This window comes from Esox lucius, chromosome 9, assembly GCF_011004845.1.
Source record: "Esox lucius isolate fEsoLuc1 chromosome 9, fEsoLuc1.pri, whole genome shotgun sequence".
In the NCBI taxonomy this organism is placed as follows: domain Eukaryota; kingdom Metazoa; phylum Chordata; class Actinopteri; order Esociformes; family Esocidae; genus Esox; species Esox lucius.
This window is the reverse complement of record NC_047577.1, coordinates 4,674,339-4,694,151: the sequence shown is the minus strand read 5'-3', so window position 1 is coordinate 4,694,151 and position 19,813 is coordinate 4,674,339. Positions and strand designations below refer to the sequence as shown.

Sequence of the window (19,813 nt, the reverse complement as noted above, 5' to 3'; positions counted from 1 at the left end):
TGTGGGTTGATCTCGTCCTCGTGTGGCTCTTGTCCAACATAAAACCACAGAGGAAAAATGCATGAAGTTAGAGGGGAGGACCGCCCCTTCTCAAATCTATGACAATTTTCGCTTCTCTGTCCTGTTGTTAACCAGGCGGCACCGCGCATTGACCAGATACACACCTCTCTTCTATAAAATACATGTTGGAGTTTCAAAAGGAGTGTTCCTTGACGTCATTTCTTTTGATCAAAACACTTTTCCTTCTGCCCTTTATCATATGCGTCAAATCTTTCTCAACCAACTAGATGGGTCTTTGTAAGGGTATCAACGTTGTTAATTACCGGGTGTTTGAATCCTGATTGGCTGAGGAGCTGTGGTAGATGAGACCGTACTTGTAGGATGTTGCACAATTTATTACTGTCCTAAATGTGTTGGTAACACGTTTATAAGAGCAATATTGCATCTCAGGGATTTGTGGTATATGGCCAATACACCACGGCAAAGAGCAGTGTCCAGGTGACAAACTGCTTAAATAAATCTCAGTAGGAGAGTAACTCTTTTAAAATGTCCAGAAATAAAATTAACAAAAGTAGTTTTGTTATTGAGCTAATTTCCTGAGATTTTATGTGCAATATAGTTTAACATTTTAGATATTCTGTTTTACATCATTATTTGATCAGTTAGCTCCCTACAAGGGATATCATGAAGATGAGGTTAGCATACATGATGAGGTTAGCTGGAACATCTGTAAGATTGGCCAATAATAATTGAAGGGAAACATTTATCTTGTCAGGTTTTCTAACAAAAATATGCCACAAGTTTCAATGAAGGCATTTAAATTGTTAACTATGTAAAGTGTCGTAAGACATGGAAAATTTACCGAATATTAACGAATTGTTTTTGTACTCCACTGGACCAAATTTGGAGTGTTTTGACTCTGATATATATTGTGTTTTGTTTGATGGAAGTTTGTCCACACAAGGGCGACACCCCCAGAAAACTGGAGGAAACGCCTCCATAACCTAACTTCTCTGTAAAAAGTTACAGCATCGCTGTAATAACAGGCAACGAAAACTGTCACAATTCGCTCGTGGCCCCGCGAGTATATTATAAATTATACGAATTATCGTTAGACGGAAAACTGGGTATGTTGTATTTCGTTGTTACCTCTAGTTAATGATTGTTTCACTTCAAACGTCTTTTAATACACAATTTGGTTTCGATTCATTTTCATTATCCAGAAACACGGAAGTGCGAGATTGACTCGGACCAAATGTTTTATTTACAGTTATCTAAATGGATGTAACGGCGAAAAACAAATGTTTTAAGTTCTTGATTAAAATTTGTAATTGTAAAAAAGATTGCTATGAACCAAATTCGAAGGACTGAACAAGCCTGGGTTAGACGCTCCGCAGCGAATTTGTACACAGTAAAAACCCTTTGATAATTTATACAGCATAGCATAATTAGTATGATCTGGTGGGGAGATCGTTTCTGCTCTTAGCCAGATTAGTTTATGAACCCATATTTGAACAGGTGTATTGACAGAAAACTTCGTGCAGTACTTTCCCTTATACATTAGGGACCTAGGGAAAAATGCCGGGGAGAGAAGCATGTGCCTAATTGAAAGTAAAATTAGACAGTTGTTCACAACATGCTTCACTTTTTAAAAGTCCCTCATGCCTGAAAAGTTTTAAAACATGGTTCAATGCAGTAACAATGACGTGAATTTAAGTTAGAATACTTAAATACTAATTTATTGTGTACGCTTTTATAAGACCATTATTTGTTAATTGAATTGTTCTTAGGCTCATTGTGTTTGTGAAAAGTGAACACAAAGTATAGCTAACAGCCTAACACCTAAAATGAATTATTTACCATCCTAGAGTCTTCCTTAATGATTTCTAAGGCTTATTGCCCAGCCCAATGATCCTGGTGAAGTAAATCTGGAACTATTAAGTGGGAGCCAAGCAGTTAGTGACGGTTTCCTGTGTCCAGTTTGACCATGTCAGAGGAGTCGAAGCCTCCCACTTTGGAGACTGACACCTCTATGCTGAAGGAGACGCAGGAGAGGCTGAAGGAGAGGCTGAAGGAGATGCAGGAGAGGCTGAAGGTAAGACCAGCAACATGTCGAAAAGTTGGCTAGCGGTTGCGCTGTAGACACACAGGGGCTTGATGCCATGTAAACTCCAGACAAAATGATGTTGCAAAATAGAAAATAAATTCAGAGTCTGGAGAGCAGGATTAGTGTATTGAAATCACAGCATCAACCTTGGTTGACATAAAAGCACACCGTTTCAGGACAATGTCAGCACGATACAGCTGCACTCTAAAATTAAAGCAACACTCAGTCTTACCTTTTCAAAGGAGAACTCAATGTTGCCTCTTGTTAAGGAGAACTCGGTACCATCTTTGTTAAGGAGAACTCTGTTTTACCCCTTTAAAAGAGAACTCAGTCTTATCTCTTTAAAAGAGAACTCAGTCTTACCTCTTTAAAAGAGAACTCAGTCTTACCTCTTTAAAAGAGAACTCAGTCTTACCTCTTTAAAAGAGAACTCAGTCTTACCTCTTTAAAAGAGAACTCAGTCTTACCTCATTAAAGGAGAACTCAGTCTTACCTCATTAAAGGAGAACTCAGTCTTACCTCATTAAAGGAGAACTCAGTTTTACCTCTTTAAAGGAGTACTCAGTCCTACCTCTTTAAAAAAGAACTGTCTTATCTTTTTAAAAGATAATTCAGTCTTACCTCTTTAAAGGAGAACTGTTTAAAAGAGAATTCAGTCTTACCTCTTTAAAAGAGTACTTTAAAGGAATTCCACATGGGGGACAATTCTCATTTTTATTGCCTTTAATGCATGGAGGCAGCCACAAGGGCTTATATACAAAATGCTACATTTCCCGAGACACATTAAAGACTCGAGATGCTAGATGATTCCGTTGTGTAAACGAGATGTGGATAGGCCAACACACCACCTTCTGAGGTAGGGTGCGCCACATTTTGTATCGAGCCCCCCAGAGACTTGCAATTGTGAAGACAATTCTGTCTGAAACTCTATCAAGTTTCTGTGTGGCGCCCATATAGCTTGAGTTTCCCAATCCAGTGTGATACATCTCAAATTCAGTTGGGGTTAAGTTTCAGATCTGGGGTTAGGTTTAGGATTAAGATTTGTTATAATTAGGGTTGTGGTTAAGATTCTGCATTTTAAAGGGTTATGCATATAAGTTAGTTAGGCATATATTTCTGGGGTCATTGTTATGGTTTGGGTTAGGGTAGGTTTTAGGATTTAAATAAATAGTATTTTTTAAATGGTACTTAATTGCTGGTCCTCACTTAAGTAGCGAAATCTGTGTCTGTGTTTGTCTGTAGCAAGTAGAGAGCAAGAAGCATGAGTTGTCTCATCCAGCATCAACATCCCTCCTCCCATATAAGTTTGCTGGACGCCGTCACCACTACTTTAGAGGGTGAGTTGAGATAAAAACAACAAATAATTACAACTCCAGCATAAGCTTTTCTTGTGTTTAATTTTTACTGTAGAGTTACAGTACTGTGAACTCGGTATGTATTTGTGTGGTGAAACTTTATTTTTGACAATGTATTCAGGGAGTCAGGATGTAGAATGCTTCTTGACTATGGGATTAAGGTGCAGACAGTTATGTATGCTGACTCATTGTTTTGTCATCCTCATGGGTTTACCACTTTCAAATTACAACACTTTTTAACATATTTATTTACATTTATGCTCTTAAAAGAAATTGGACAGATTCAAGTTTTCTACAAATATGTTTAGTACTTGGTCACATCCTTTGATTGTAATGATTTTCTGTAGTTTGTAACACATAGATTGCAACAGACACTAATTTAATCAGACAAATATTCCCTGGTGAAGATCTGCCAGGCCAGTACTGTATCAGTAAAATAGGGGAACAGAACAGTGTGGTGGTGGTGTAGGGGAACAGGACAGTGTGGTGGTGGTGGTGTAGGGGAACAGAACAGTGTGGTGGTGGTGTAGGGGAACAGGACAGTGTGGTGGTGGTGGTGTAGGGGAACAGGACAGTGTGGTGGTGGTGGTGTAGGGGAACAGAACAGTGTGGTGGTGGTGGTGTAGGGGAACAGAACAGTGTGGTGGTGGTGGTGTAGGAGAACAGAACAGTGTGGTGGTGGTGTAGGGGAACAGGACAGTGTGGTGGTGGTGTAGGGGAACAGAACAGTGTGGTGGTGGTGGTGGTGTAGGGGAACAGAACAGTGTGGTGGTGGTGGTGGTGTAGGGGAACAGAACAGTGTGGTGATGGTGGTGTAGGGGAACAGAACAGTGTGGTGGTGGTGGTGTAGGAGAACAGAACAGTGTGGTGGTGGTGTAGGGGAACAGGACAGTGTGGTGGTGGTGTAGGGGAACAGAACAGTGTGGTGGTGGTGGTGGTGTAGGGGAACAGAACAGTGTGGTGGTGGTGGTGTAGGGGAACAGAACAGTGTGGTGGTGGTGGTGTAGGGGAACAGAACAGTGTGGTGGTGGTGGTGTAGGGGAACAGAACAGTGTGGTGGTGGTGGTGTAGGGGAACAGAACAGTGTGGTGGTGGTGGTGTAGGGGAACAGAACAGTGTGGTGGTGGTGGTGTAGGGGAACAGAACAGTGTGGTGGTGGTGGTGTAGGGGAACAGAACAGTGTGGTGGTGGTGTAGGGGAACAGGACAGTGTGGTGGTGGTGGTGTAGGGGAACAGAACAGTGTGGTGGTGGTGTAGGGGAACAGAACAGTGTGGTGGTGGTGGTGGTGTAGGGGAACAGAACAGTGTGGTGGTGGTGGTGTAGGGGAACAGAACAGTGTGGTGGTGGTGGTGTAGGGGAACAGAACAGTGTGGTGGTGGTGGTGGTGTAGGGGAACAGGACAGTGTGGTGGTGGTGGTGGTGTAGGGGAACAGAACAGTGTGGTGGTGGTGGTGTAGGGGAACAGAACAGTGTGGTGGTGGTGGTGTAGGGGAACAGAACAGTGTGGTGGTGGTGGTGTAGGGGAACAGAACAGTGTGGTGGTGGTGGTGTAGGGGAACAGAACAGTGTGGTGGTGGTGGTGTAGGGGAACAGAACAGTGTGGTGGTGGTGGTGTAGGGGAACAGGACAGTGTGGTGGTGGTGGTGTAGGAGAACAGAACAGTGTGGTGGTGGTGTAGGGGAACAGAACAGTGTGGTGGTGGTGGTGGTGTAGGGGAACAGAACAGTGTGGTGGTGGTGGTGTAGGGGAACAGAACAGTGTGGTGGTGGTGGTGTAGGGGAACAGAACAGTGTGGTGGTGGTTTAGGGGATTTGTTTGACTGTTTTTTTCTATCCAGGTCAACCTTGTCTAATAAGGAGATGACCGGTGTGATCCTGCCAATGGATCTGGTTAAAAAGGTAAGACTAGTCTCTGAGGATGAAGCATTAATGGGAAGATATAACAGTTCTCTCTGAAATCAGTGCAACCTAATGTTTGTGTGTGATTATGAGAATGTGCTTTATGTCAGTACACAGTATAAAGATTCCTTCTTTACATCCTGTCAATCTTGTCACCTGTGTTGTTTTAGAAGGACCGAATGTTACCTGATCATGCTCTGCTGTTAAAAACTCTGGAGGAACTCACTGAAGAACAAATGGAGACATTTCAGTCTTACCTGACCAGTCCTCAGCAGTCCAACTGTCTTCCCATCCCAAGGAGTCAGCTGAAGAACACTGACAGACTGAACACAGTGGATCAGATGGTGAAGTACTGGGGCCTTCTGAGAGCTGTCAGGACAACAGTGAGGATCTTGAAGGAGATTAACAAACATGATCTGGCAGTGAAGTTAGAGAGAGATCACACAGGTAACACAACAAGACATGAAATTATAGTGGGGTGTGATTGGGATTATATTACCAGCTGATCCTCTTGGTTTGTTGACTGTTTCTAAGATGAAAATGTCAAGTTTGATGGTCTCAGTGGAGATCTTGAGATGATGAAGCAGGATGATCTGAAAGAACAGTAAAAGAACAGAGATGTGGTACTGCAAACTAACTTTATCCCGCTTCTATCATCCCCAGTATCTCATCCCTCTTCATCAGCTTTTTATCGTGACTTCAAGAATCAGGCAAACCGCTACCAACCCTTGACCAGAGCACTGCACCACAAAATGTTTTCAGATTTCACTCATGCTAGCAGTTCACATCAGCCCAGTCAGGTAAGAGAATAGTTTGTGGGAACACAAGTAACCTCATTTGATAAAACAACACCTGATTAGAGTAAATAGTATTTTTTAAATGGTACTTAATGGGTGGACCTCATGTAAGTAGCTATATCTATGTCTGTGGGTGTGTCTGTGTTTGTCTGTGTATGTGTGTTTCTGTGTCTGTCTGTAGCAAGAAGAGAGCAAGAAGCATGAGTTGTCTCATCCAGCATCAACATCCCTCCTCCCAGATCAGTTTGATGCACCCCCTTTCTTCCCTTTAGGGTCAGTTGAGATAAAAACAACGAATAATTTAAGCCTGCGAGCAGCGTTTCAGGGGGCCAAGCGGGTCACAGGAAGCATCTCACTGCATGCTCTCACTAGAGAAATGTTTTTCTATTTAAAAATGCCCAATGCCGCTAGTAGTCAGGATGTCCAATCGAAGGAGAGGAAATCAAAACAAAACAAAAAGACCTTGAAACCAGAAAAGGAACCAGGCAATCCTAGTTCAGGCGATTAGGAAGGATTAATATTGTTGATGCTGGCAGGTTTCAATCCCTGGTTTTCTATGTGGCAGACTGTCTTTTATCATTACACTATTTAAACAGCAGAATGCAACTATTACCTCAGCCATTACATTTTTGCTGAAATAACGTGGACAAAATAACATTTATTAACGGAACTATAGAGTAGTCTTGCACAAAGACTATATAGCTAATAGCTATACATCCTACTTATAACAAAAACAGTGACTCCAATCACTTCATGGCTGATTTGTGTCTTTGGAAAACAATAACAGTATAAGGGTCACATAAAACAATTCTTCTCCTAAACATGAGAATCATGGTATTAAAGAGGGGATATATATTGTTGTGTGGAAAGGGTGAAAAGTACCGAGTGGATATACATTTCTGAAATACTAAATTTGGAACAGTTCATAGGAGAATCGAACCAGGGTCAGTATATTGAAGAACAGGAATGTCCACACAACACCACAAGGGCTATTGGTTGTCCCTACAGCTCTTTATCCTCTCCAAATGTAAATTTTACCCCAGCCGTTACAATTTTGCTGAGATAAAGTGGGCAACAAGACGTTTGTAACGGAACTAAAGTGTACTGTTGTACAAAGATTATTATAGATGGCTAGCTAATAGCTATACATCCTACTTAAAATGAAAACAAAGACTCCAATCACTCCATTTTCTTTGGAAAACAATAACAGCATAAAAGGGTCACGTAATACAATTATTGCAAATAAATGAAAATCATGGTATTTCAGATATGTATTGTGGAAAAGCATTTGAGATATAGAATTTGGAATATCTGACAAGGGAATCGAACTGGGGTCACAACATTGAAGGACCGGGATGTTCCCACTACACCACAGGGCCGGATGGCAGACTCAATAGTCTCATCGCTTTGTGATCTATAATACCCGAAATAGCACACAGATGCATATTTTGAAAATCCACCAGAAACATTTACAATAATATAACTTTTAAAGACAATGGTCCAGTCGTCCTTTACACCAATTGTCATCCAAATCCATTCAGCTCTTTCAGAGGAAATGTCAGTTAAGTGTGTTTTTATCAACGGCAAAATCATGAGAAACATAATTTATAGCGCCCCCAAGTGGTATTTCTGTATGGGAGTTTTCCTGTCCATTCCTAGCAGAAACATTTACGAGTACGTTTCGTTTTGTAGCTGTTTGATGTTCCATTTGGGTTTGATGGACGTCTAAAATCATAGACCCGCCCAGCTCAATTTCATTCGCTGATTTCGGCCATATTGTTTGAGATATCACCTTTTCTTATATAACTTTTAAAGACAATGGTCCAGTGGTCCTTTACACTGATTGTCAACCAAATCTCTTCAGCGGTTTCGGAGGAGATGTCGTTTAAGTGTATCTTTATTAACGGCAAAATCGTGAGAAACATCTGTGATGTTTATAGCGCCCCCAAGAGCTATTTCTGTATGGGACTTTTTCTGTCCATTCTTGAGAGACACGTACTAGTACGTTTCGTTTCATAGCTGTTTGATGTTCAGAGGATGAACATCAAAGTCTCTGAGGATGAAGCATCAATGTGATCATATCACAGTGCTCTTTAAAATCAGTGCAATCTAATGTTTGTGTGTGATTATGAGAATGTTCTTTATGTCAGTACACAGTATGAAGATTATTTCTTTACATCCTGTCAATCTTGTCTCCTCTGTTGTTTTAGTGGGTCCAGTGTTTACATGTTCCAGCTCTGCTGTTAAAAACTCTGGAGGAACTCACTGAAGAACAAATGGAGACATTTCAGTCTTACCTGACCAGTCCTCAGCAGTCCAAATATCCTCCCATCCCAAGGAGTCAGCTGAAGAACACTGACAGACTGAACACAGTGGATCAGATGGTGAAGTACTGGGGCCTTCTGAGAGCTGTCAGGACAACAGTGAGGATCTTGAAGGAGATTAACAAACATGATCTGGCAGTGAAGTTAGAGAGAGAATACACAGAAGGTAACACAACAAGACATGAAATTATAGTGGGGTATGATTGGGATTATATTACCAGCTGATCCTCTTGGTTTGTTGACTGTTTCTGAGATGAAAATGTCAAGTTTGATGGTCTCAGTGGAGATCTTGAGATGATGAAGCAGGATTATCTGAAAGAACAGTAAAAGAACAGAGATGTGGTACTGCAAACTAACTTTATCCCGCTTCTATCATCCCCATTACCTCATCCCTCTTCATCAGCTCTTGACAATCACTCCTTACGTATTCATTCCCTTTCAGTCAGCAGCAGAGAACTGGCCTTCAGTGAGTTGTTCAATCGTGCTGGTAGTTCACATCAGCCCAGTCCGGTAAGAGGATAGTTATTGTGTGGGAACACAAGTAACCTCATTTGATAAAACAACACCTGATTAGAGTAAATAGTATTTTTTAAATGGTACTTAATGGCTGGACCTCATGTAAGTAGCTAAATCTATGTCTGTGTTTGTCTGTGTATGTGTGTTTCTGTGTCTATCTGTAGCAAGAAGACATCAAGAAGCATGAGTTGTCTCATCCAGCATCAACATCCCTCCTCCCAGATCAGTTTGATGAACCCTCTTGCTACTACTCTGGAGGGTCAGTTGAGATAAAGACAACGAATAATTACAACTTCAGCATGAGCTCTTCTTTTGGTTCATTTTTACTACAGAGTTACTGTGAACTTCAAAAATATTAGTTTTCCGTGAAATGTTATTTTTAATTTATGGCTATGTATTCTGGGAGTTAGGATTTAAAATGTTACACTACTCTGGGAAGGTGCAGACAGGACAATCATGTATGCTGACCTTTTGTTTTTCTTCCTCATAGATTAACCGCTTTCAAATGACAATTTTTTAAAACATTTACTAACATTTTAGGGTCTTAAACGTAATTGGACAGATTGAAATTCTCTACAAATATGTTTAGTACTTGGTCACACATCCATCTGCAGACAAATATTCCCTGGTGAAGATCTGCCAGACCAGTACTGAATCTATCAGTAAAATAGGGGAACAGAACAGTGTGGTGGTGGTGGTTTAGGGGAACAGAACACTGTGGTGGTGGTGGTGTAGGAGAACAGAACAGTGTGGTGGTGGTGGTGTAGGGGAACAGAACAGTGTGGTGGTGGTGGTGTAGGGGAACAGAACACTGTGGTGGTGGTGTAGGGGAACAGAACAGTGTGGTGGTGGTGGTGTAGGGGAACAGAACACTGTGGTGGTGGTGGTGGTGTAGGGGAACAGAACAGTGTGGTGGTGGTGGTGTAGGGGAACAGAACAGTGTGGTGGTGGTGGTGTAGGGGAACAGAACAGTGTGGTGGTGGTGGTGGTGTAGGGGAACAGAACAGTGTGGTGGTGGTTTAGGGGATTTGTTTGACTGTTTTTTTCTATCCAGGTCAACCTGGTCTAATAAGGAGATGAGCGGTGTGATCCTGCCAATGGATCTGGTTAAAAAGGTAAGACTAGTCTCTGAGGATGAAGCATTAATGGGAAGATATAACAGTTCTCTCTGAAATGAGTGCAATCTAATGTTTGTTAGTGATTGTGTTCATGTTCTTTATGTCAGTACACAGTATAAAGATTCCTTCTTTACATCCTGTCAATCTTGTCACCTGTGTTGTTTTAGAAGGACCGAATGTTACCTGATCAAGCTCTGCTGTTAAAAACTCTGGAGGTACTCACTGAAAAACAGATGGAGACATTTCAGTTTTACCTGACCAGTCCTCAGCAGTCCAAATATCCTCCCATCCCAAGGAGTCAGCTGAAGAACACTGACAGACAGAACACAGTGGATCAGATGGTGAAGTACTGGGGCCTTCTGGTAGCTGTTGGGTCAACAGTGAGGATCTTGGAGACGATTAACAAACATGATCTGGCAGTGAAGTTAGAGAGTGATCACATAAAAGGTAACACAACAAGATACATACAGTATCTCACAAAAGTGAGAACACCCCTCACATTTTTGTAAATATTTGATTATATCTTTTCATGTGACAACACTGAAGAAATGACACTTTGTTACAATGTAAAGTAGTGAGTGTACAGCTTGTATAACAGTGTTAATTTGCTGTCCCCTCAAAATAACTCCACACAGCCATTAATGTCTAAACCGCTGGTTTACATAACTGTAAGTGAAAATGCCCAAATTGGGCCCAATTAGCATGTTTCCGTCCCCAGTGTCATGTGACTGGTTAGTGTTACAAGGTCTCAGGTGTAAATGGGGAGAAGGTGTGTTAAATTTGGTGTCATCGCTCTCACACTCCCTCATACTGGTCACTGGAAGTTCAACATGGCACCTCATGGTAAAGAACTCTCTGAGGATCTGAAAAAAGAATTGTTGCTCTATATAAAGAGGGCATAGGCTATAAGACGATTGCCAAGACCCTGAAACAGAGCTGCAGCACTGTGGCCAAGACCATACAGCAGTTTAATAGGACAGGTTCCACTCAGAACAGGCCTCACCATGGTCGACCAAAGAAGTTGAGTGCACATGCTCAGCATCATATCCAGAGGTTGTCTTTGGGAAATAGACGTATGAGTGCTGCCAGCATTGCTGGAGAGGTTGAAGGGGTGGGGGGTCAGCCTGTCAGTACTCAGACCATACGCCACACACTGCATCAAATTGGTCTGCATGGCTGTCGTCCCAGAAGGAAGCCTCTTCTAAAGATGATGCACAAGAAACAGTTTGCTTAAGACAAGCAGACTAAGGACATGGATTACTGGAACCATGTCCTGTGGTCTGATGAGACCAAGATAAACTGCAGATGGTTCAGATGGTGTCAAGCGTGTGTGGCTGCAACCAGGTGAGGAGTACAAAGACAAGTGTCTTACCTACAGTCAAGCATGGTGGTGGGAGTGTCATGGTCTGGGGCTGCATGAGTGCTGCCGACACTGGGGAGCTACAGTTCACTGAGGAAACCATGAATGCCAACATGTACTGTGACATACTGAAGCAGAGCATTATCCCCTCCCTTCGGAGACTGGGCCGCAGGGTAGTATTCCAACATGATAACGACCACAAACACACCTCCAAGACGACCACTGCCTTGCTAAAGAAGCTGAAGGTAAAGGTAATGGACTGGCCAAGCATTTCTCCAGACCTAAACCCTATTGAGCATCTGTGGGGCATCCTCAAACGGAAGGTGGAGGAGGGCTAGATCTCTAACATCCACCAGCTCTGTGATGTCGTCATGGAGGAGTGGAAGAGGACTCCATTGGCAATCTATGAAGCTCTGGTGAACTCCATGCCCAAGAGGGTTAAGGCAGTGCTGGAAAATGATGGTGGCCACATAAAATATTTACACTTTGGGCCCAATTTGGATATTTTCACTTAGGGGTGCGCTTACTTTTTTTGCCAACGGTTTAGACATTAATGGCTGTATTGAGTTTTTTTTTAGGGGACTGCAAATGTACACTGTTATACAAGCTGTACACTCACTACTTTAGATTGTAGCAAAGTGTCATTTCTTCATTGTTGTCACATGAAAAGATATAATCAAATATTTACATAACTGTGAGGGGTGTACTCACTTTTGTGAGATACTGTGTGTAATCTGTACTATCTGATCCTCCTGGTTTGTTGACTGTTTCTAAGATGGAAATGTCAAGTTTTATGATCTCAGTGGAGATTCTGAGATGGATGAAGCAGGATGATCTGGAAGAACAGTTAGAGATCTAAGAGAAGTTGGACTGCCAATTAACTTCATCCCACTTTTATCATCCCCATTACCTCATCCCTCTTCATCAGCTTTTTATCGTGACTTCAAGAATCAGGCAAACCTCTACCAACCCTTGACCAGAGCACTGCACCACAAAATGTTTTCAGATTTCACTCGTGCTGGCAGTTCACATCAGCCCAGTCAGGTAAGAGAATAGTTTGTGGGAACACAAGTAACCTCATTTGATAAAACAACACCTGATTAGAGTAAATAGTATTTTTTAAATGGTACTTAATGGCTGGACCTCATGTAAGTAGCTAAATCTATGTCTGTGTTTGTCTGTGTATGTGTGTTTCTGTGTCTATCTGTAGCAAGAAGACATCAAGAAGCATGAGTTGTCTCATCCAGCATCAACATCCCTCCTCCCAGATCAGTTTGATGAACCCTCTTGCTACTACTCTGGAGGGTCAGTTGAGATAAAGACAACGAATAATTACAACTTCAGCATGAGCTCTTCTTTTGGTTCATTTTTACTACAGAGTTACTGTGAACTTCAAAAATATTAGTTTTCCGTGAAATGTTATTTTTAATTTATGGCTATGTATTCTGGGAGTTAGGATTTAAAATGTTACACTACTCTGGGAAGGTGCAGACAGGACAATCATGTATGCTGACCTTTTGTTTTTCTTCCTCATAGATTAACCGCTTTCAAATGACAATTTTTTAAAACATATTTACTAACATTTTAGGGTCTTAAACCTAATTGGACAGATTGAAATTCTCTACAAATATGTTTAGTACTTGGTCACACATCCATCTGCAGACAAATATTCCCTGGTGAAGATCTGCCAGGCCAGTACTGAATCTATCAGTAAAATAGGGGAACAGAACAGTGTAGTGGTGGTGTAGGGGAACAGAACAGTGTGGTGGTGGTGTAGGGCAGTGGTTCCCAACCAGGAATACTAGAACCCCTGGGGGTACTTGGCCTCTCCATAGGGGGTACTTGAAAACATTCATGCCACCATAGGCTTACTTGTGAAGTTAACATGAGGGGGTACTTCAGGGGTACTCCAAGCAGTGCAAAATATTTTAGGGGGTACAGTAACTAAAAAAGGTTGGGGGCCACTGGTGTAGGGGAACAGAACAGTGTGGTGGTGGTGGTGTAGGGGAACAGAACAGTGTGGTGGTGGTGGTGTAGGGGAACAGAACAGTGTGGTGGTGGTGTAGGGGAACAGAACAGTGTGGTGGTGGTGTAGGGGAACAGGACAGTGTGGTGGTGGTGGTGTAGGGGAACAGAACAGTGTGGTGGTGGTGGTGTAGGGGAACAGAACAGTGTGGTGGTGGTGTAGGGGAACAGAACAGTGTGGTGGTGGTGTAGGGGAACAGGACAGTGTGGTGGTGGTGGTGTAGGGGAACAGCACAGTGTGGTGGTGGTGGTGTAGGGGAACAGGACAGTGTGGTGGTGGTGTAGGGGAACAGGACAGTGTGGTGGTGGTGGTGTAGGGGAACAGAACAGTGTGGTGGTGGTGGTGTAGGGGAACAGAACAGTGTGGTGGTGGTGGTGTAGGGGAACAGAACAGTGTGGTGGTGGTGTAGGGGAACAGGACAGTGTGGTGGTGGTGGTGTAGGGGAACAGAACAGTGTGGTGGTGGTGGTGTAGGGGAACAGAACAGTGTGGTGGTGGTGTAGGGGAACAGGACAGTGTGGTGGTGGTGGTGGTGTAGGGGAACAGAACAGTGTGGTGGTGGTGGTGTAGGGGAACAGAACAGTGTGGTGGTGGTGTAGGGGAACAGGACAGTGTGGTGGTGGTGGTGTAGGGGAACAGAACAGTGTGGTGGTGGTGTAGGGGAATAGAACAGTGTGGTGGTGGTGTAGGGGAACAGAACAGTGTGGTGGTGGTGGTGTAGGGGAACAGAACAGTGTGGTGGTGGTGGTGTAGGGGAACAGAACAGTGTGGTGGTGGTGGTGTAGGGAACAGAACAGTGTGGTGGTGGTGGTGTAGGGGAACAGAACCAGTGTGGTGGTGGTGGTGGTGTAGGGGAACAGAACAGTGTGGTGCGTGGTGGTGTTAGGGGAACAGAACAGTGTGGTGGTGGTGGTGTAGGGGAACAGAACAGTGTGGTGGTGGTGGTGTAGGGGAACAGAACAGTGTGGTGGTAGTGGTGTAGGGGAATAGAACAGTGTGGTGGTGGTGTAGGGGAACAGAACAGTGTGGTGGTGGTGGTGTAGGGGAACAGAACAGTGTGGTGGTGGTGGTGTAGGGGAACAGAACAGTGTGGTGGTGGTGGTGTAGGGGAACAGGACAGTGTGGTGGTGGTGGTGGTGTAGGGGAACAGAACAGTGTGGTGGTGGTGGTGGTGTAGGGGAACAGAACAGTGTGGTGGTGGTGTAGGGAACAGGACAGTGTGGTGGTGGTGGTGTAGGGGAACAGAACAGTGTGGTGGTGGTGGTGTAGGGGAACAGAACAGTGTGGGGGTGGTGTAGGGGAACAGAACAGTGTGGTGGTGGTGTAGGGGAACAGGACAGTGTGGTGGTGGTGTAGGGGAACAGAACAGTGTGGTGGTGGTGTAGGGGAACAGGACAGTGTGGTGGTGGTGGTGTAGGGGAACAGAACAGTGTGGTGGTGGTGTAGGGGAATAGAACAGTGTGGTGGTGGTGTAGGGGAATAGAACAGTGTGGTGGTGGTGGTGTAGGGGAACAGAACAGTGTGGTGGTGGTGGTGTAGGGGAACAGAACAGTGTGGTGGTGGTGGTGTAGGGGAACAGAACAGTGTGGTGGTGGTGGTGTAGGGGAACAGAGCAGTGTGGTGGTGGTGGTGTAGGGGAACAGAGCAGTGTGGTGGTGGTGGTGTAGGGGAACAGAACAGTGTGGTGGTGGTGGTGTAGGGGAACAGAACAGTGTGGTGGTGGTGGTGTAGGGGAACAGAACAGTGTGGTGGTGGTGGTGTAGGGGAACAGAACAGTGTGGTGGTGGTGGTGTAGGGGAATAGAACAGGGTGGTGGTGGTGGTGTAGGGGAACAGAACAGTGTGGTGGTGGTGGTGGTGTAGGGGAACAGAACAGTGTGGTGGTGGTGTAGGGGAATAGAACAGTGTGGTGGTGGTGTAGGGGAACAGAACAGTGTGGTGGTGGTGGTGTAGGGGAACAGAACAGTGTGGTGGTGGTGTAGGGGAACAGAACAGTGTGGTGGTGGTGGTGTAGGGGAACAGAACAGTGTGGTGGTGGTGGTGGTGGTGTAGGGGAACAGGACAGTGTGGTGGTGGTGGTGGTGGTGTAGGGGAACAGAACAGTGTGGTGGTGGTGGTGTAGGGGAACAGAACAGTGTGGTGGTGGTGTAGGGGAACAGAACAGTGTGGTGGTGGTGTAGGGGAACAGAACAGTGTGGTGGTGGTGGTGGTGTAGGGGAACAGAACAGTGTGGTGGTGGTGGTGTAGGGGAACAGAACAGTGTGGTGGTGGTGTAGGGGAACAGAACAGTGTGGTGGTGGTGGTGTAGGGGAACAGAACAGTGTGGTGGTGGTGGTGGTGGTGTAGGAGAACAGAACAGTGTGGTGGTGGTGGTGTAGGGGAACAGAACAATGTGGTGGTGGTGTAGGGGAACAGAACAGTGTGGTGGTGGTGGTGTAGGGGAACAGGACAGTGTGGTGGTGGTGTAGGGGAACAGAACAGTGTAGTGGTGGTGGTGTAGGGGAACAGAACAGTGTGGTGGTGGTGTAGGAGAACAGAACAGTGTGGTGGTGGTGGTGTAGGGGAACACAACAGTGTGGTGGTGGTGGTGTAGGGGAACACAACAGTGTGGTGGTGGTGTAGGGGAACACAACAGTGTGGTGGTGGTGTAGGGGAACAGAACAGTGTGGTGGTGGTGGTGTAGGGGAACAGGACAGTGTGGTGGTGGTGGTGTAGGAGAACAGAACAGTGTGGTGGTGGTGTAGGGGAACAGAACAGGGTGGTGGTGGTGGTGCAGGGGAACAGGACAGTGTGGTGGTGGTGGTGTAGGAGAACAGAACAGTGTGGTGGTGGTGTAGGGGAACAGAACAGTGTGGTGGTGGTGTAGGGGAACAGGACAGTGTGGTGGTGGTGGTGTAGGGGAACAGAACAGTGTGGTGGTGGTGGTGTAGGGGAACAGAACAGTGTGGTGGTGGTGTAGGGGAACAGAACGGTGCGGTGGTGGTGGTGTAGGGGAACAGGACAGTGTGGTGGTGGTGTAGGGGAACAGAACAGTGTGGTGGTGGTGGTGTAGGGGAACAGGACAGTGTGGTGGTGGTTTAGGGGATTTGTTTGACTCTTGTGATGGCAGTTTCATTGATCAGAACATTTAAAGGAGTATATACAGAGACAAAATTCTCTAGGTTCAATTAATAGTTCATTTGCAAATAGGGAGACGCGTCAAACACTTACTGAAAAATCATCTGAGGAGTCTCTAACTTAATACATGACAATCATCAGTACTTATAGTGGGAAAAGGGGTGTGGTAAGATGCTGCCCGTTTGTCTTATGTCACATAGGTTTTACCCAAAGGGTGGTCTTTCCCCCCACCTTATCCTTCCTGCCATAATGTTTACTGTTTACCTAAAGAAGCCAATTGACCTTAATTCCCCCCAAGGACCACATTTCTAAGGAACAAAGGACTGATACCCTTCTTGGTGTAGGCAGAAGAACAGATGGTCACAGTACCTAGTGATGCTGATATTATACAGACGTGTGTCACAATCAAAGATGAGTTACAAACCAGGTGGTAGAAAGACAGACATTTCCATAACACTCTTCTTTGTCCAGGACAACCTTGTCTGATGAGGAGCTGAGCAGTGTGCCCCTGCCATTGGAACCAGGTATTAAGGTAGGACTAGTCTCTGAAGATGAAGCATCAATATGAAAATATCACAGTCCTCTCTGAAATCAGGGCAATATAAAGTTTGTGTGATTGTGTTCGTTCTTTAATTCAGTACACAGTATAAAGATTCCTTCTTTACATCTTGTCACTGTTGTTTTAGAGGGACCAAATGTTACCTCTTCCAGCTCTGCTGTTAAAAACTCTGGAGGAACTCACTGAAGAACATCTGAAGACATTTCAGTCTTACCTGACCAGTCCTCAGAGGTCCGACCTTCCTCCCATTCCAAAGTTTGAACTGGAGACCGCCGACACACGGCTCACAGTGGGTCAGATGGTGTGGAGATATGGCCCTGAGAGAGCCATAGAGATCACAGTGAAGATCCTGAGGAAGATGGACCAGAATAAACTTGCTAAGAAATTAGATTGTTCCCAACTAATGGACAGTTCTTCTGGTATCGTGAGTAAGGAGACGTTGGATGAAGACGACAGGAGACGGGTTAAAGGGAAGAACAGAAAACAGGTCAACTTGACAGAAAAGAAACAATGTTTCTTTTTATTCTGTTGGTTTCAATCTAGGGACTGCCAACGATGTGCTATCTAGGTCTTTAAACCAAATTGTAATAGTTACCCTACTCCTGGTGATTTGTTTAATTGGGGTTAATCTCAGGTTTATGCAGTACTAGTTAAGGTCAGGGCTAGTTTAAATATAGACAACACTTTATTTTGTTGAGTTTTGGTTAGGTTAAGTTTAGGTTGGGTTTGGGTACAAGGAAAAGAGGCATTGTTTTTTTCGGTTATCACAAGGATTGAAAAAGAAATGCGTGCTTGTGTCTGTTAGTTAAATCATGTCACCTTTATTTTTTTAGAGCAACTTAATGGCACCAAGAGGAGTGCTGGCCACTCTGGAGGAACTCACTGATGAACAGATGGAGACATTTCAGTCTATCCTGACTAGTCCACTGTGGTACAACTATCCTCCCATCCCAAAGAGTCTGGTGAAGAACACTGACAGACAGAACACAGTGGGTCAGATGATGTGGAGATACGGTCCTCAGAGAGTTGTGGAGATCACATTGAAGATCCTGAGAACAATTAAACGACATGATCTTGCCAAGAAGTTTGAAGGTAAAACAGCCATAATCTGCTTTTTAAAAGTTATGTTTCTTAGTTATAGAGTATGTTGAGTGAGTGTAACATCATCTTTTGATGTTGACACACTCAAATTCTAATTAATACTCAACTCTTAAACTGTATTGTTTCTGATTGAAGCTGGATGATTTATTTGAAATAATTTTCATGCTCTTTGTTTTAGCTTTGTACATTTGTAGTCTTGTTATTTGACGCACTGTGTCTATAGAATGTCTCCACTCCCTTTTCACATTTAGTCTGTGCCTCAGAGTTTGCTTAAATTTGATCAGATGATACAGGTACAATAAAACCAGAAAAGGAACAAGGTAAGCCTAGTTCTGCCAACCCACGATAGAAGGGATGAATGTTGTTGTTCCTGGCTGGTTTCAATCTGTCTTTTCTATGGGGCAGACTGTGTCTGTAACCATTATGTTATTTAAACAGCTAATAGCATTACAGCCTACCTATAATGAAAACAATGGCTCCAATCCCTCCATGGCTGGTTCGTTTCTTGAGAAAACCAAAATAGTATAAAAGGGTCAGGTAATACAATTTTTCTCTGAAATATATGACATTCATGGTATTACAGAGTGGATATATATTGTTGTGAAACGGATAAAAAGTACATAATGGATAAATATTTCTGAGAGACAAAAACTGGGATGTCTGAGAGGGGAATTGAACCGGGATGAAAACATTGAAGGTTGGGCATGATCCCACAAGACCATAGGGTTTGCTTGTAGTCAGTACACCTCCGTGAAGTCTCCAAATGCAACTTTTATCCCAGCTATTAAATTTTTCCTGAAATATTGTGGGCAATAGAACATTACAGTGAGGGAAAACATTATTTGATCCCCTGCCGATTTTGTACGTTTGCCCACTGACAAAGAAATGATCAGTCTATAATTTAAATGGTAGGTTGGAATGGATGGCTGGAATGGGCTACAAGACCATCGCCAAGCAGCCTGTTGAGAAGGTGACAACAGTTGGTGCGATTATTCGCAAATAGAAGAAACACAAAAGAACTGTCAATCTCCCTTTGTCTGTGGCTCCATGCAAGAGCTCACCTCGTGTTGCAATGTTCATGAGAACGGTGAGGAATCAGCCCAGAACTACATGAAAGGATCTTGTCAATGATCTTTGGCATCAACTCAACTCGCCCTGTTTGGAGGAGGAGGAATGCTGCCTATTACCCCAAGAACACCATCCCCACTGTCAAACAGGGAGGTGGAAACATTACGCTTTGGGGGTGTTTTTCTGCTAAGGGGACAGGACAAATTCACCTTATCAAAGGGATGATGGATGGGGCCATGTACCATCAAATCTTGGGTGAGAACCTCCTTCCCTCAGCCAGGGCATTGACAATGGGTTGTGGATGGGTATTCCAGCATGACAATGACCGAAAACAGACGGCCAATGCAACAAAGAAGTGGCTCAAGAACAAGCACATTAAGGTCCTGGAGTGGCCTAGCCAGTCTCCAGACCTTAATCCCATAGAAAACCTGTGGAGGGAGCTGAAGGTTCGAGTTGAGATGTGTGCAA

At 44.1% G+C, this 19,813-nt stretch overlaps 1 protein-coding gene across 11 annotated transcripts in view; it reads left to right on the top strand.

Moving 5' to 3' along the window:
• The first annotated feature begins 1,043 nt into the window (after positions 1 to 1,043).
• The window catches only part of LOC105031601, a 32,042-nt gene continuing 13,272 nt past the window's right edge, over positions 1,044 to 19,813 (top strand). For 6 of the 11 annotated variants that reach the window (XR_004576205.1, XR_004576206.1, XR_004576207.1 and 3 more), the window contains exons 1-16: positions 1,044 to 1,127; positions 1,981 to 2,095; positions 3,350 to 3,444; positions 5,301 to 5,361; positions 5,532 to 5,808; positions 6,025 to 6,161; positions 8,369 to 8,648; positions 8,925 to 8,992; positions 9,163 to 9,257; positions 10,053 to 10,113; positions 10,284 to 10,563; positions 12,405 to 12,520; positions 12,687 to 12,781; positions 17,089 to 17,149; positions 17,304 to 17,663; positions 18,010 to 18,268. Coding sequence is in view for 8 of the 11 variants with exons in the window: in XM_034294524.1 (XP_034150415.1) it covers positions 1,988 to 2,095; positions 3,350 to 3,444; positions 5,301 to 5,361; positions 5,532 to 5,808; positions 6,025 to 6,161; positions 8,369 to 8,648; positions 8,925 to 8,992; positions 9,163 to 9,257; positions 10,053 to 10,113; positions 10,284 to 10,563; positions 12,405 to 12,520; positions 12,687 to 12,781; positions 17,089 to 17,149; positions 17,304 to 17,663; positions 18,010 to 18,268 (2,353 nt within the window). In the remaining 3 variants the exon portion in view is untranslated. Of the gene's footprint in view, positions 1,128 to 1,980; positions 2,096 to 3,349; positions 3,445 to 5,300; positions 5,362 to 5,531; positions 5,809 to 6,024; positions 6,162 to 6,347; positions 6,432 to 8,368; positions 8,649 to 8,924; positions 8,993 to 9,162; positions 9,258 to 10,052; positions 10,114 to 10,283; positions 10,564 to 12,404; positions 12,521 to 12,686; positions 12,782 to 17,088; positions 17,150 to 17,303; positions 17,664 to 18,009; positions 18,269 to 19,813 lie in introns of those variants that run through there. The other 5 variants (XM_034294526.1, XM_034294525.1, XM_034294527.1 and 2 more) reach the window with 5 other exon arrangements.